The sequence below is a fragment of the Haliotis cracherodii genome, unplaced genomic scaffold (genome assembly GCF_022045235.1).
Source record: "Haliotis cracherodii isolate W230 unplaced genomic scaffold, xgHalCrac1.p SCAF_6, whole genome shotgun sequence".
Classification (NCBI taxonomy): domain Eukaryota; kingdom Metazoa; phylum Mollusca; class Gastropoda; order Lepetellida; family Haliotidae; genus Haliotis; species Haliotis cracherodii.
Genome location: NW_027266319.1, coordinates 52661957 through 52677907, shown reverse-complemented (window position 1 = coordinate 52677907; position 15951 = coordinate 52661957). Strand labels below are relative to the sequence as shown.

The following is a 15951-nucleotide window of genomic DNA, read 5'->3' as shown; positions in this document are numbered from 1 at the left end:
CTGAACACTCACCCAAACCATTTTACCAATTTTTATCTTATGAAACAGTTTGTTTGGCAAAGTAAGTTTCGTCTTTTCCATGTACACATTCCTGAGGGACGTTGATAAACAGACCAGAGCACCTGTTGGGTTAATGTACAGTGTTGCGTACATGGAGTTAGAGGGTGCTTCTTATTCAGATAAACACAGGAGTTGATCATGTAAACTTTGATAAACACTTCGCACTTAATCAGTACCATCTTTGTTGTTTAATATTGTAGCAGGTGATTTGCTACATGCTTGTTGAAGTTATGCCTAATTCAGTTAACATTTTGCTCATGTAATTAAGCAAGCCAAAAAAACATGATGCTTCATTTGTTTCTCAGTGATTATTACACACACTTGACAGTAACCATGGTAACAATTGTAATTGTTGCATTTTTATGGCGTGTGTTTTTCATTTGATTAGGATTTAACTTTTTAGCAAATCTAAGGTGTTTATGTATGCAGTCTAAATGTGTTTGGTTTCAAATCATCAATAACATATAAGATATGTGGACATCATTACATTGTAAGGAGAGGTCACTACAGAAACAGCAATCTATTAATTTTTATTAATCTATGAAGTTTTACATATTTTTGTTTATGTATTCCATTCTTTTGGAGATAAAGGGTCAGAAAAAAGTAAATTCGTTTTGCTAAAAAACATGACCCCAAAATGAATTTGATTTCTTTCCTGTTCAAACCATGCTGACTGCAAGTACCGCATTCGACGTAATAAGCGCTCAGGGCGCTCTCAAAATTAGAAATAGGGGGCTCTTATTAGAATATAATTTTGGTGAGAGAAAAAACAGAGTTGGAAGATTGTAAATTTTGTGGTTTATGCTGACAGCCTGAAATGATATAAAAGAAGAATTTGTGTGTATTATACACGTTAGATATATTTTCGAGAATTTAATTGCCCATAATTAAGGGTGCATATAACACACAAGTGCATATTATACACGAACAAATAAGTCTTGTGTACATTGATCGATTGGAAAGGGTGCTTATTGGGATTGTTCACTAGCCAATATACATGTATTAGCAAATATCGCCATGGGCGCTTATTAAAGCGGGGCGCTTATTACGACGAATGCGGTATTTCATTCTATGAATGTGAAGGTGATTATTAGTCCGTGTGGCTACATCACACACTTTATGCTTTCTTGACACACAGCCTTTGTTTTCAGATTTTCTTGAGGGAACTGATCTCCAACGCCTCTGATGCGCTAGACAAGATTCGGTTCCTTGCACTCACAGACACCAGTGCACTCGCGGCTACTGATGAACTGTCTATAAAGATAAAGGTATGTATCAGACAAGAAACATCTTGAAGGACAACATTTTGAGTCTTTGTGGAAACGCTTTGATACCGCGGGCATGACTAGCCAATTGTTTTTTGGCATCGCTTCAGTGGATTCAGTGGACAGCTGAGATATCTCAACAACAAACTTTATATAATATTTGAAGTGTGAATCTAAAACATACATTGAATGTAAAACAGTTTTTATGCTTGCCCACAGTAACAGATTTCACACTAGACAAGATGGGTGAAGCAGGTTGTTATTTTAGTTCTGAATAAAGTAAACTTTCCGTGTATCTTATTAAAACCAAATTAGTTCGGAGCATCTGGTAACAGGATAAGAATATGGGATCGACAGCCTAACTGGCACGTCGAGAAACTGACACTTCTGCCTTCAGTCAAGGGTGTAAGCAGAACTGCAGATGCAGGTCCACACTTTCAATGAACTCCCTTTTATTCTAAGACACTTTATTTCCCCTGGCTGTTTTCTGGTAATGTGTATGTCAAAATTGAAGATTTTTGTTATCAGCTGAAAATATTCCTTTTGAGATAACTGTTTGATGTTTGGCATTGCCAGGCATGTGTTTGAGGGATAAATAGCCTTGTGCCAGCCATCGTGCTGTTAGGTGGCGCTGCTAGACACAGTGGAGGGTGCATGTTGTGAGAGGGATGTAAACATGCAATCTGCTGAATGTTCCTGTGGAGGTGTGCCAGGCCAGGACTGTCGCAGTGTTGATTTGGGTTTGGCAGGATTCTGCATAGTGAGAATCTGCTCTAGGGGAAAGGACTTGTTTTACAGCACTCCCCAGAATAATGGAACAGCAGACTGTTTATAGTAGAAAAATCGTAATTTTGACATCGTTGAAATTATGCATAAAAATCAGTCTTTGTGAAGAGAATTGGGGGGACCCACATTCAAATACCATAGCAGCACACTTCACGGAACCCAGATCTCCCTTACCACGAATTAGCGTGGTAAATTTGACAGTGGAATACAATGATCAAATATACCATGGTGTGCCATGGTCAAATATTATGAACGCTGCTGAGGATGCCTTTGAGGGGGACAGGATCGTGGGTGACTGGGCTGATTGTGTGCCAGTACCCGAATGTTGCTCATGCTATCAACCATTTGTTTGCCAGACCACAGATATTCTCCCAGGCTGCCATGACACATATGTCATATTTTTGACTAGCATAAAACATTCACTCACCCGCCTTGTTAGAAGTTTTCTTGTACTCTAAACTCTAGTCATTATGAGGTACCCTTTCATTTGAGATTGGGCAAGCATGTTTGTTTTAAGCATTGCTAAAGGACACCTCACTGTTGTGTTATCAAGTTACGGAAACATTCTTACTGCTTTACAGTGCTGGGAGCCCAGGGTCCCGTTCCTCAAAGCAATCTCAGCACTACGATGATCGTAAACCTATGTTAAAGTATGGGACTTACGATCACCTTAGTGCTAAGATCGCTTTGAGGAACGGGGCCCTGGTGGCTGGGACAAATGGTTAATGGTACCAAATGGGCCTTAAGATATTCTAGCTTCGGTCATGTGTTTCACATTATTCATGCTTGCAGGCCCGGTGTTTGTTTGGCCACAACAACTGGTGATGTGTGGTTCATATGGGGAACTGATATGGTGATATCCAGGAATATATATATAATTAAACAATCACCCTGTTTCATTCTCATCCCCCCTTCCAGGAAATTAGGAGACATAAGTATTCGTTTGTGGTATAATAATGAAGTAAAGCTTATCACCGACTTTAATTTTGGTCTCTTTGTGTAGCAACAGAAAGACTCCATGCAGCCTCAGAAATTCGCTGTGTTTTCCGACCCAGAATACCCCCGCCTGTACTTGCTGTAGGTGTAATAGACTGTACTGCCAGCTCGGGTAATTGTGTGTGCAGGGATCGTGTTGCTATTTAGGATTCTTTTGAAATGGAGACAAAATATAGTGGCAAAGTTTACGTTCCACTGTGGGTTTGGCATAGACATAGGGTAACATAGCAGCTCTTGTAATATCATGTAATATGCATTACAAACCATTTCAATTCAACAGTAATCTGAATACTTCAAACATATGGAGATTTTATGTATTTCTAAATGAAGCAGCAAGGTCAGTGGCCATGTCTAAGGTGCCGTAATTCATTTTGAAGAGTTTCTGCCCTCAGGCATGCTAGGTATCTCTCGATCCCTCACCACGTCATACACAATGTTAAAAGATGGTACTTGTTGTTACCCTGCCTGGAGCTCAGCTTTAAGGGGCTAAAACAAGGACTGATCAGCTTGGAGTCAGTATACTGTCTGAGTGAGGTATTCATGTTACACTGCGGCGTGGTATCTCAGTGGGCTATCACTATAAAATCGGCATTAGTACAAACAGCCACACACAGACACGTGCATGCACATCGTTATGTAAGTGCAATGATCTTGGACTCGACGTTAAACCCCATTTCACTTCACCTCACCCTTGATAACCACTGTTTGGGAAGGTAAATGCTTCAGGCGATGAAACTGTAAACCTTTGGGTATAATGCAGGAATTTTGTAGACTATTTTGCAAAGCACCTATTTTTTATTCCTTTGGTACGATGTAGATTCTGAAATGATTTGTTTTAGAGCGGACTTATCAGCCTCTAAGATTAATGTCACTTTGACTTGCTACTGAGTACGTTGATTGATGCCACACTCCACAAACAGCCCATGATATGGTTAATGAAACATTATTGGCATCTGTTATCATGACATGATTTATAGAAGACAAGGTTGCTCCCATCTCTGAAATGGCCTTATCATGACTTATGTCATATTGGTATAATTAGAATACAGATTTAGATTTGTTATTAGTTAATCGCATCTTGCTTTCCATGACAAGCCCGGGTGTTCAGATGAAGCAACATTTTGTCCCTATTACCATGAGAGCACTTAATACATTCTGCCTTTGAGGAAAAGCACCTGTGCCATTTGCTAAGGGGGTTCCGAGGTCTTGGGTGTACTCTTACCTGTGTTGAGAGATGCCTTGCCAGGATACAGGCTGACTTCCAGGTGCTGCACAGAGTTGTCTGACCTTTTCACGGTCATTCTGTCACTAGGGGGAGCCACTTGTGCCGTCAGTTCTCTATTTGTTATTGCTCTGGTGAAGATGTATTACAATTTGTATTTACAGCTGTGTCTGGTTGAAGTGCATATATGTATAATTATATTTTGGAGGTTCAGATGCAGATAAATGTTCTCAGAAACCTACACCTACATGTAGGTATGTTGATAAACAGTGTTTGAATTTAATCCTGCCAGTTCTCACAAGGGCGGGAAGGAGGGGATCCGTGGAGTGGGTAATAGGTTCAATCAGTGGCTGTCCATGCCAGACACCGTGGTTGGATTCCTTGTGTAGACCAGTAGAGGGTTGAATGTTACACAAGCATGATGAACTGTGTATGTCTTTAGTATGGAATTATCAGCCCATAAAAAATGGTCTCATTGAAAAATATTGAAAACAAAATCGATATTTTGAAAACAATTAATTCATATTTGGGATATATATGTATATAATATTGCAAATAACTATTGACTGAGCTTTTATAGTAAAGAAAACAGAGTAGTGACCATGCTACGGGGTCAGTACCCACCGTCTGGCCAGGTAATAAACTAAACTGGAGATAGCATCAGAAACAGTTGCTCCCTCATCACCTTGTAAATGTATCCCTATGCAGCAGACAGGAACCCAGTTTGAAAATGCTATCTCCCTCACAGCTGGCTATAATTAACTTTGTACATATGGCACACTCTGCTGGCTATGCATGGAGCGATCAGAAAAATACTTCAACAATGTTGGAATATACATTATATTGCTGAATGGATTTTCTGCTTAAACTGACACTACATGGCCCATAATGAACATCCAGATGTCCTTTACTGCAGATTGTTTATCATGTTTGTTGCCAGATTCCTGTAATAAAGGTTTCTGTGTAAATATTTCCTGCTATGAATGAATGTAGGTGGGTACTTATTTTACACAAGATAAAGGTTCTGTTGGTTGATATTATGCCCAGAATTGAGAAAGCAAGTCTGTTTGCGGAATGGCCGTTTGGTTCTGTCAGTTGGAACTGTTTCAAAAATTTGTCTGTTGATAGAACCGTAGCACATGGTTCATAGATTAGAAGGATGGTGGTATGAAAATTAATTATTTTCCTTCTTGCTGTGGCAATGATACAGCCTGATTCTGTACAAGGTTTCGAAACTGAGGGTTATCCACACTGTGGGGAGTTCTGTTTAGAGATAATAGGTTTATTTTGGTGCCTGTTTTAAGTTGCTTCTATGTTTTGATGTAATCATTTCCTGTCCTTTGTATTTATAAACCTGCTCCTCTGTCCATGGCCATATCTGGCTTCTGAGGAAGAGCAGGGCCCCGTTCCACAAAGCAATCTTAGCGCTAAGGCGATCGTAACTCCCATACTTTAACACTGCCTTACGATAGTCGTAGCGCTAAGATCGCTTTGTGGAACGGGACCCAGGTCCCCAGTATCCCGTGCTAAAGAGGATCAGGTCGATATGCATGGTCACAGGTCAATCAAAGATATCCTAATTCGCTCTACTGAATTGACTCCCTTAAGTGTGCCAGGATCTGCTGATCTTTTGTTCGAATCCAAGATTCACACTTATAATCTTTGGTTTGTCAGCACCATAACCATGGTAACATCTATGACCTGCATCACTTTCTTCACATTACTAAGCTGGTAGCAATGATGTAACTGCCAGGCGGTAATGCAACCAACTCCTTCAGTGTTGTAGTGGATGTGATTTATTGCCTCCACTGTGTCAGGAAGAAGGGTTACCTTAACCCTTGAAGATCTGGATTAGAATTGGTCTTCAGCAACCCAAGCTTGTCGTAAGAGGCAACTAACAGGATCGGGTGGTCAGACTCATGGTTGATGCATGTCATCGTATCCAAATTGGGTAGACTGATGCTGATGTCAGTCACTGAATTGTCTAGCCCAGACTCGATTATGTGCAGACGGCTGGAATATTGATGAGTGCGGCTTTAAACATCAAACAAACAAAAGTTACATTGATGATCTCATCCTGTAATACTGTTAGCCTTATCTGTCACTCTTACACATTAGGTAACTGCTCCTTGCTCATCAGTGTAAAAGGTCGTAATACACATGCTGTATGACCTGGTGCATAGGACTGGTGCTTAACATACCGAGATGCACTGAGGCAGCAGTGAATCATGAATTCCCCGGCTGATTCCAGCTGTAAGATTGGATGCACATGACATAAGTAGTTCAACTCATACATGCTTCTCGATGGCCGACTGGGGTCTAGATCCCTCTTACTGTCTGGAAATAAACACTGTACATAAGACACCATGAAGGGATGACAGTGGAGTTAACTGCCCTTTGCTTGGCCAAGTAAAGGCTAAATTGGGTATTGGGTGGTCACACACATGCTTCTCGGTGGCTGACCCACTTATAGATACCTCTTTCTGTCTGGAAGTGAACACTGTTAATAAGGTTGGTTGGTTGTTTGTTGTTTAACAATCAACGCAATTGGGATACGATGACATGCATCAACGAAGTCAGCGAGCCTGACCACCCAATCCCGTTAGTCACCTTTCACAACAAGCATGGGTTGCTGAAGACCTATTCTACCCTTGATCTTCATGGGTCCTTTGTAGTGCTTCCATGTTGAAGTATGGGATTTATGATAATCTGACTGCTGCAATTGCTAAGGAGGAAAATATATGTAACATGGAAAACATATTAAGGACTTCTATTGGGAAATGATGGTAAAGATCCATGGTATCTTTGAATGAATCTTCGAGACATAAATCTTTGAGACTTGATAAAAACTAGATATGAGGGCCTGTGGGGTAGCCTTGGAAAGTGTTTGGTGTCGCACCATGCCCAGGTTTGATGTCATATTGCTGGAATATTGCTAAAAGCAGCATCAACCCTTCTCAATAACCTTTTTAGTGACATAATTCAAACCCATGAAGATCCGTGTCAAATAAGTGTTCAGCAACCCATGCCAATCATATGGGATCGGGTGGTCAGGCTCGCTGACTTGGTTAATGCATGTCAACATATCCCAATGCTCATGTCAATCATTGGATTGACTGATCCAGACTCGATTATTTACAGACCATTATCGTAAATCTGGAACGTACATTACTGAGTGTGGCGTTAAACAACAAACAAACTCAAATCTCTTAAATTCCAGAGCTGAAAGTGGTGATTGTTTAATAAAAAATATTCCTGGATATCACCATGTCAGTTCCCCATATGAATCACGCATCACCTGTTGTTGTGGCCAAACAAACACCCAAGTGATAGAACCTAGCTGGCCTGCAAGCATGAATAATGTCAATAAAACAAATCATTTAATATATCAAAATACTGTTTTGAGATCTTGATTCTGAGATTTATGCAGGAAATTTCTTTTTGTAGGCTGACAAGGACAACCATGTTCTCCATATAACAGATACTGGTGTTGGAATGACCAAAGATGATCTGGTCAAGAATCTCGGAACCATTGCGAAATCAGGAACTAGTGACTTCTTGGCCAAACTGGGAGACAAGTCGCAATCTGAGAGCAGCGATCTGATTGGACAGTTCGGTGTCGGGTTCTACTCTTCTTTCCTGGGTAGGCAGACTTGTTTTATGCACTACTTACATTGTGCCTCATTGTATTGTCACAATCCATTAAATGGCTACAGTGAAAAGTCACAAGGGAGTCTCCAAACTCCCACTTCCCATGTGGTATGTCACATCCACCCCACAAATACACATCCACCCCTATAACCAATTCCTTCTCATACACCCCTACCCATACACCCCCACATGCACCCACAAACACACATCCCCCCCCCCCAAACACACATCCACCCCCACAAACACACATCCACCCCCACAAACACACATCCACCCCCACAAACACACATCCACCCACACAAACACACATCTACCCATACAAACAAACACACATCCACCCACACAAATAAACAAACATCCACCCACAATTCCACCCACTCAAACAAACTCACATCCACCCACACAAACACACATCCACCCACCCAAACACACATTCACCCACCCAAACACACATTCACCCACCCAAACACACATCCACCCATACAAACAAACACACATCCACCCATACAAACAAACACACATCCACCCACACATCCACCGCCACCCCTGTAATCCCTTCCAACCCATACACACCCCATACCCCTACATACACCCACCTCCACCCACACAAATGCACACAAACATTGACCCCTCCTTCCCATACACCCAACTACCCCCACACTTCCCACGCCCACCAACCCCCCACCCACCACTAGGGGTGGTTGGGTAGCCCAGTGTTTAAAGCGTTCGCTCGTCATCCCGAAGACCCAGGTTCGATTTCTCGACATGGGTACAATGTGTGAAGCCCATTTCTGGTGTCTCCCTGCAATGATATTGCTGGAACATTGCTTAAAACCACCTACCCACAGTAAGCCTGTAAAGCACCACCCAACCATCCACCCACAGTAAGTGTGTAAAACACCACCCACATACCCATCACATCCACCCACACACATACACCCACCCACCCACCCATCACATCCACCCACACACATCCACCCACCCACACACATCCACCCACCCACACACATCCACCCACCCACACACATCCACCCACACACATCCACCCACACACATCCACCAGACCCTACCCACTCTGTATCACCATCTGAACTAACAAGCCCAACACGACCCTGTTCATCTTGGTAAAGTGATCTATGACTCACAAGACACTAACTGTTTCTATGTAGGAGCTGCCTCCATCTCACCACCTGTTCCTTCGACATACTACATGCATCTCACAATGTTTATATTGTCATATCACAGTAAGCCTTAAAACACCATCGTGTAAATTGTATAATCTGGACATAAGCACATGTGCTCGAGTCTTTCATCTGGCGTACATTCGTTGTTGCTGACCTTGCCCTTTGTTCCCCAGTGGCGGACCGCGTGGTGGTGACGTCCAAGAACAACGATGATGAGCAGTACATCTGGGAGTCTGATGCCCAGGAATTCAGCGTGGCCAAGGATCCTCGTGGAAATACCCTCGGCAGAGGAACAACCATCAGGTGAGACTCCAAGACAGAACGAAAGCATGTTTGCGGAACAAGTGTTTGATTCGTCTCCACCTGCCTTGTTTCCCACATCATATATTTAAATGAATTCATTTAGTGTCTTCTTTCCTTTCTTCTATTTTTTTAGTTACTTTATTCCATTCCATCGGGATTCTTCAGCAGAATTAGTCCCCAGTGTCCCATGCTTGTGACCTGTCTGATTGTGTCATTGTGACCCCACAGCTTGGGTCATTGCTCTTGCTATCAGTCACTGGTTTGACTTTAAGTTGGCAACTTAGCTCACTCACTCACTCACTCACTCACTGGTCGTGTTTGTTGTTTATTACCTACCTAACTCTGTCACATTAAGCTCATACACTGTTATAACCAAGATACCGTTGAAAGCATCTTGAAGCCCAACTCACACATCCCCCTTTTCTCATCCAACTGTATTTAACCACCTCTGTGGTCTAGAGAAGGTCCAAAAGATGTCAAATGATAGTGCTTATGTTACCTGTCTGGTGCTTGGCATTAAGGGGTTAAAACAAGGACTGGCCATTATACAGTAGACATGTGTGTCAGTGGGGTATCCATGTTAAACTGTGGCAAGGTGTCTCAGTGGGCTAGCACTGTAAAACCAGCATTAGTCTGGACCAGTACCTGAAACTGCATGCACATCGCTGTATAAGTGCAATATCATTAAACGGGACATTAGATCCTGTTAGATCCTCACCTCCAGGTTGTGTTCACCAATGTGAGACTGCTTCCCATACTGAGGATCAGACACCTGTGGTGAGCAGTGAGTCTATTAGAGGCTGCTGGTGTATATATGGGGAGACTTTATGTAGCTGACATTTCCGTCTCGGCCGCTGGGGACTGCCCTTTGATCTCATCTGGTTCCGCTTCCAGCTCACCTGTACATGAAATGTCAGTGTGGGAAACAAATATCCTGATGTTTGGCAATCAGTTTATGCTGATAGTTTTGTTCATAAAGAAACTGAGTTTTATGTTCTAATTAAGCCTAAATTTTAAAGAAATAATTAAAGCTAAAAGAATTCGGAACATTTGTTATTTTATGACAAAAACACATTGTAAACACAAATGTAAGTAGGCCTCAAGGAAACATGATTGTGATTTGGTTCGTTGATCAAGCAGGAATGGATATGGCCATTGGGAACCTAGCTTCTTTTCCGTGTGTGTTTGAAATAGTATGCTATGCTTTCCTTTCTTTGTATCCTCCCTACCAAAAGACGTTAAAAGATGGTTCTTGTTGTTACCCTGTCTGGCAATCGGCATTAAGGGGCTAAAACAAAGACTGGTCGGCTCGGAGTCAGTATACTGTGTCTGAGTGGGGTATTCATGTTAAACTGCGGCATGGTATCTCAGTGAGCTAGCACTATAAATCGGCATCAGTCCAGACTAGTACAAGCAGCCACACACACACACACGTGCATGCACGTGGCGATATATGTGCAATAATCTTGGACGCGACGTTAAACCCCATTTCACCTCACCTTGCATCCTCCCTTTACCTCTTCATTGCTACTAGAGTTCCAAATCAATTAGGACTTTATTAAGTCTGATAATGTTTATATCATTGCCTGGGACGTTTCACGGATACATCAACGTGATACGCTACGCAACTATTGTCATATCAGTGCCTGTCAATGCAAAGCTATGTTACATACTGGTAGTCATTACAATGTTATTACATGTTGTTTCTGTGCACTGTATGTTTCAAAATTAAAAAAAAAAAAAAAGATTTATTTTTTTCATTGAATATTTATCAACTTGTGTCTTCTGTATCATGATACGTATCCTCACTATGGTAATACGTACCGCATTGTGGCCTCACTATGGTGATGAAAATTGAATTGTGAACTTACTGTAGTGGTGCACATCGTATCGTGATCTCACTATGGTGATACATATCCCCACATTTTGAACATAATATGTGATGCATATCAAATTGTCACCTCACTATGGCGCTATGTGTGGTACCATCACTCACTATGGCGCTTTGTGTCGTATTTGTGGTACCATCACTCTCTATGGCGCTTTGTGTCGTATTTGTGGTACCATCACTCACTATGGCGCTTTGTGTCGTATTTGTGGTACCATCACTCACTATGGCGCTTTGTGTCGTATCTCGTATTGAGTGTATGGTCCGAGTCTGTTTACTCTACTGTGGTGTGTGTTGCAGCCTCCACCTGAAGGAAGAGGCCCACGACTTCCTGGAGGAGTACACGCTGAAGGAGATCGTCAGGAAGTACAGCCAGTTCATCACCTTCAACATCCACCTCTGGACCAGCAAGGTGGGTACATTTCTGTAGCATTAGAAGCCACTTGATGAATTATGATAATGTCCAGTGTTAGAGGAATCTCCTTTGGAAAGATGTGCTTTTAGTTCCATGAGAGGATTACTTTGTACCTCCCATTATTGAAATCTAGCACCAACTCTATCATCTCAACCAATATACATTAGGGTGTCCATTCAAAACTGCTAAATTTTGAAGGTTTTTCTATGTTTCACAAGGTGGGCAAGGTTAGCCCAATCGTCTAAGGTGCCACAATTATGTCCCTTGGGCATGCCAGTAACCTATGATTGTGGGTTCAAATCCTGGTTTGCCCGATCGTTTCTAGATTTGTCAGCACTATACCCATGCTTGTGGATTTCACAAAGGTGGTAAACGTCTGAGACTTGCATCACTTTGGGCTTTTCTCCCACATCAAGTTGACACGCCGTGATATAACTGGAATACTGTCCAAGGCAGGATTAAACCCAACTCACTTACTAAGTTGGACTAGTGAATAAAATCAGTTGACTCCTACACCTGAGCATATGAGGAAGCAACAAGAGTATTTGATGAATGGGTTCATGGCAGCAAATTAGATGCTACATTAAGACTATAATTCATAATCATTATGACATACTGGTGATAGTCTGTCTGAAGGGTAACTTGTACAAGAGTGCATGTGGTTTCAGACTGAAGAGGTTGATGAGCCTGTGGACGAGGAGGAGAAGAAGGAAGACGCTGATGCAGAGAAGAAAGAGGACGAGGATGAGGACGGCAAGGTGGAGGAGGAGAAGGAAGAGGACAAGCCAAAGACCAAGAAAGTCAGCAAGACCACCTGGGACTGGGAGCTCATGAACAGCGTCAAGCCCATCTGGACCAGGAAGTGAGTGTTCACATGGTCAAGTGATGGCCTATAGCATGTACAGCTCTGTTAGTCTTTAGGGATCTAGAACTGTTCTATCTTCTGGACAGGATTGTAGGGTAGCCTGGTGGTTAAAGTGTTCTTTCAAAAATCTGCAGCCTGGGTCCGCCTCCCCACGCAGGTACAATGGTTGAACCTGTTTCTGGTGTCCCCACTGTAATGTCTTCTGTTTCACCAAGTGGTCAGATAGCTATGGTTAATGTTCTTTAACAGACTTTTCACAGTGCTATGGTTGCTTTGTGAAAAAGGGCCCACAATGCTCAAATGCATTCCAGGTTTTATCCCCCTGGTATATAATATATAAATAATAAAATCATCATCTGGTCTGTCTCTCCTGTCCGTCTGTACTTCATTTCTGGAGCATAACTTGAAAACCATGGAAAATATTTCATCCAAACTTGGTACATGTATTAACCAGGGGCTGAATTGGTGCCTTTTGCTATTGAGGGGGCCTAATTTGTTATCTTGACATTTGAGTGTAGATACTTGTAGAGCTGCTCCATCTATTGAGAGAACTTATGTTCATGAAGATGGTTTCTGTCTGTTCTGCAGAACTGGCGACATTGAAGACAAGGAATACAACGAGTTCTACAAGTCCATCAGCAAGGACACCGACGAACCCATGGCCAGGACCCACTTCACCGCCGAGGGAGAGGTCACCTTCAAGTCCATCCTCTACGTGCCCAAGGCCTCCCCCAACGACATGTTCCAGAACTATGGCAAGAGGCTCGAAGCCATCAAGGTGGGCACCTGCAACTGAAGCTTTGCATGTTACTGTTAGACTAGTCTCTGAAATGAACATATCGTACAGAAAAAAACCAGTTGTTCAGTTATCTTAATAAAAATAATATATAAAGGAGCCCAGTGACTCTCTTCTGATACTGCAGTGATCTAGACTTGCCAAACATTATAGACTTGCATGGGCTGTATTTGATATATATTTGTATTAGGGTCTGAAGGAAGCAGGACAACTTACATTGTCTAGTGAAGGTCGGTGGTTTGATTCCCTGACCACGTCATACCAAAAGACTTTGGCACTTGTTGTTACCCTGTCTGCCGCTAGGCGTTAAAGGGGATAAAACAAGGACTGGTCGTCTTGGATTCGGTATCCTGTGTCTGTGTGGGGTATCCATGTTAAACTGCGGCATGGCATCTCACTTGGCCAGCATTAAAACACCAGACTAGTACCTTGGAGCAAATACTTGATATTAGTAAAATGTTAATCAAGTTTATGCGTGTGAATCTTAGTTTACACAATTGCACTGGTGCACAAGGCACCATGACAGACTAGGGTACCAACAGGATGGCTTCCTTATGCTCGTATTTTGATCCTGGCTGAATCTTGGTTTCAGATGTACGTGAGACGGGTGTTCATCACAGATGACTTCGAGGACATGATGCCCAAGTACCTTTCTTTCGTCCGTGGAGTGGTAGGTGGAGTTAATACATCATCGAGCCTAAATCTGTTGTCAGATAATCAAGTCATGCATTTATGAGTGATCAGTTTATGTAACAGAGAATAAAGCCATGACATTAGTCGTAACAAAGTTACCAGGATTTGGGAAATTTTAGATTTCAATTTGGGTATTTTGCTGACATTTGCTGACATTTGCTGCAATGTTGAGGCTGAATATCGGCCTCTGAGCAACTCTACATAAAACCCTGATGCATTTGGAATTGTTGAGTTTGATAATCAAGTCCAAAATGGTTTTAGTTGGTAACTATCAGGTACAAAAAACAGCTTACCTTACTATGTAGGGCACTGAGACATCCACAAACTTCCTGAACTAGACATGCACTAGACGTGGCATGTTACCATGGTTACCATGTGTTTCCAGGTCGACTCCGATGACCTGCCCTTGAACGTGTCCCGAGAGACTCTGCAGCAACACAAGCTCCTGAAGGTCATCAAGAAGAAGCTGGTGAGGAAGACCCTGGACATGCTCAAGAAGATGACCAAGGACGACTACGAGGCGTTCTGGAAGGAGTACAGTACCAAGTGAGTCACGCGTTGCATACCGGGTCACATACCGGGTCACATACCGGGTCACATACCTGGTCACATACCTGGTCACATCTTCCCCAGGCAAAGGAGTTAACTGACTATAAAAAGTGGTTTCCAATGTTGCCCAACTAGGTTGGAATTTCAGAGAGATATTTTAGCTGGACTAACAAGTCTGTGCATAGTCTAATCAAAATCATGTAACTAAATTGCTGTCTGGTTCATAAACAACATGGCGACAGCCGTGCAGGTTTCGGTCCCTTCGGTTTTGGACAGATGGTAGCCGAGAGCAAGCAGGGACAGTATTTGATCAATCAAGATTCTGTGATTGGATAGGGGAACGTATTCCGTTCATTGTCAATACTTTATCGGTTTGTGTACACTACCTTCCTCCATTAGCCAACAATAGCTACCAGCGTTTGTGGTGTAATTGTGGTGTATATCTTCATTAAAGTCAAGCAATGAAATGAGGCTGTGTATAACTCATAGAAGGTGCCTGAGCTTAGTGTGAAGTCAACCTCTGCCTGATCACACTGATATTGAAGCAGCGTGTAGAGTAGATGGCCATAAGACTGGCACTTGATGCTCACTGGTCAGAGCTGGGGAGTTTCCTCACTTCAGCCAGGCTGGGGCTTGATTCTTTGATTGAAACTAGCTACTACACAACAAAGCGTCTGTGTGGTCATGGGTGGTGAGAGTATGGAGCATATTGAAATCCATGAAGTATTGATGATGTTTGTCTCAGAGTGAAAGGACAGATATCAGTGGAATATTTGTGATAGACTTGTAAAATTGTTTGAATTTGTTTTATAGTCGACAAGCAAATATTTTGTCATTGGTCGTGTTGGACACCTGTAATAATATTTTTCGACCCTGATGCATGGAGGTGCTTTTGTTTAGCGCTTCATCTTCAAAGTGAACGCACACAACACGACATAATTTATTTGTAACTTTGTAAACCAAATCCTGACATAAATTGTGTGATGTGGAAAATGTGTGCAGTGGAAAGCGTGTGCAGTGGAAAGCGTGTGCAGTGGAAAGCGCGTGCTGTGGAAAGCGTGTGTAGTGGAAAGCGTGTGTTGTGGAAAGCGTGTGTTGTGGAAAACGTGTGTAGTGGAATGCGTGTGTTGTGGAAAGCGTGTGCAGTGGAAAGCGTGTGCAGTGGAAAGCGCGTGCTGTGGAAAGCGTGTGCAGTGGAAAGCGTGTGCAGTGGAAAGCGTGTGCTGTGGAAAGCGCGTGCAGTGGAAAGCGCGTGCTGTGGAAAGCGTGTGCTGTGGA

At 42.5% G+C, this 15951-nt stretch overlaps 1 protein-coding gene across 1 annotated transcript in view; it reads left to right on the top strand.

Annotated features, from left to right (window-relative positions):
- LOC139445993 (uncharacterized) overlaps nt 1–15951 on the top strand; it is a 60361-nt gene that overhangs the window by 17963 nt on the left and 26447 nt on the right. Inside the window, exons 4-11 of the mRNA XM_071227260.1 lie at nt 1212–1328; nt 7777–7972; nt 9338–9467; nt 11656–11767; nt 12439–12632; nt 13224–13413; nt 14024–14101; nt 14510–14670. Of these exons, the coding sequence (XP_071083361.1) occupies nt 1212–1328; nt 7777–7972; nt 9338–9467; nt 11656–11767; nt 12439–12632; nt 13224–13413; nt 14024–14101; nt 14510–14670 (1178 nt within the window). The remainder of the gene's footprint in view (nt 1–1211; nt 1329–7776; nt 7973–9337; nt 9468–11655; nt 11768–12438; nt 12633–13223; nt 13414–14023; nt 14102–14509; nt 14671–15951) is intronic.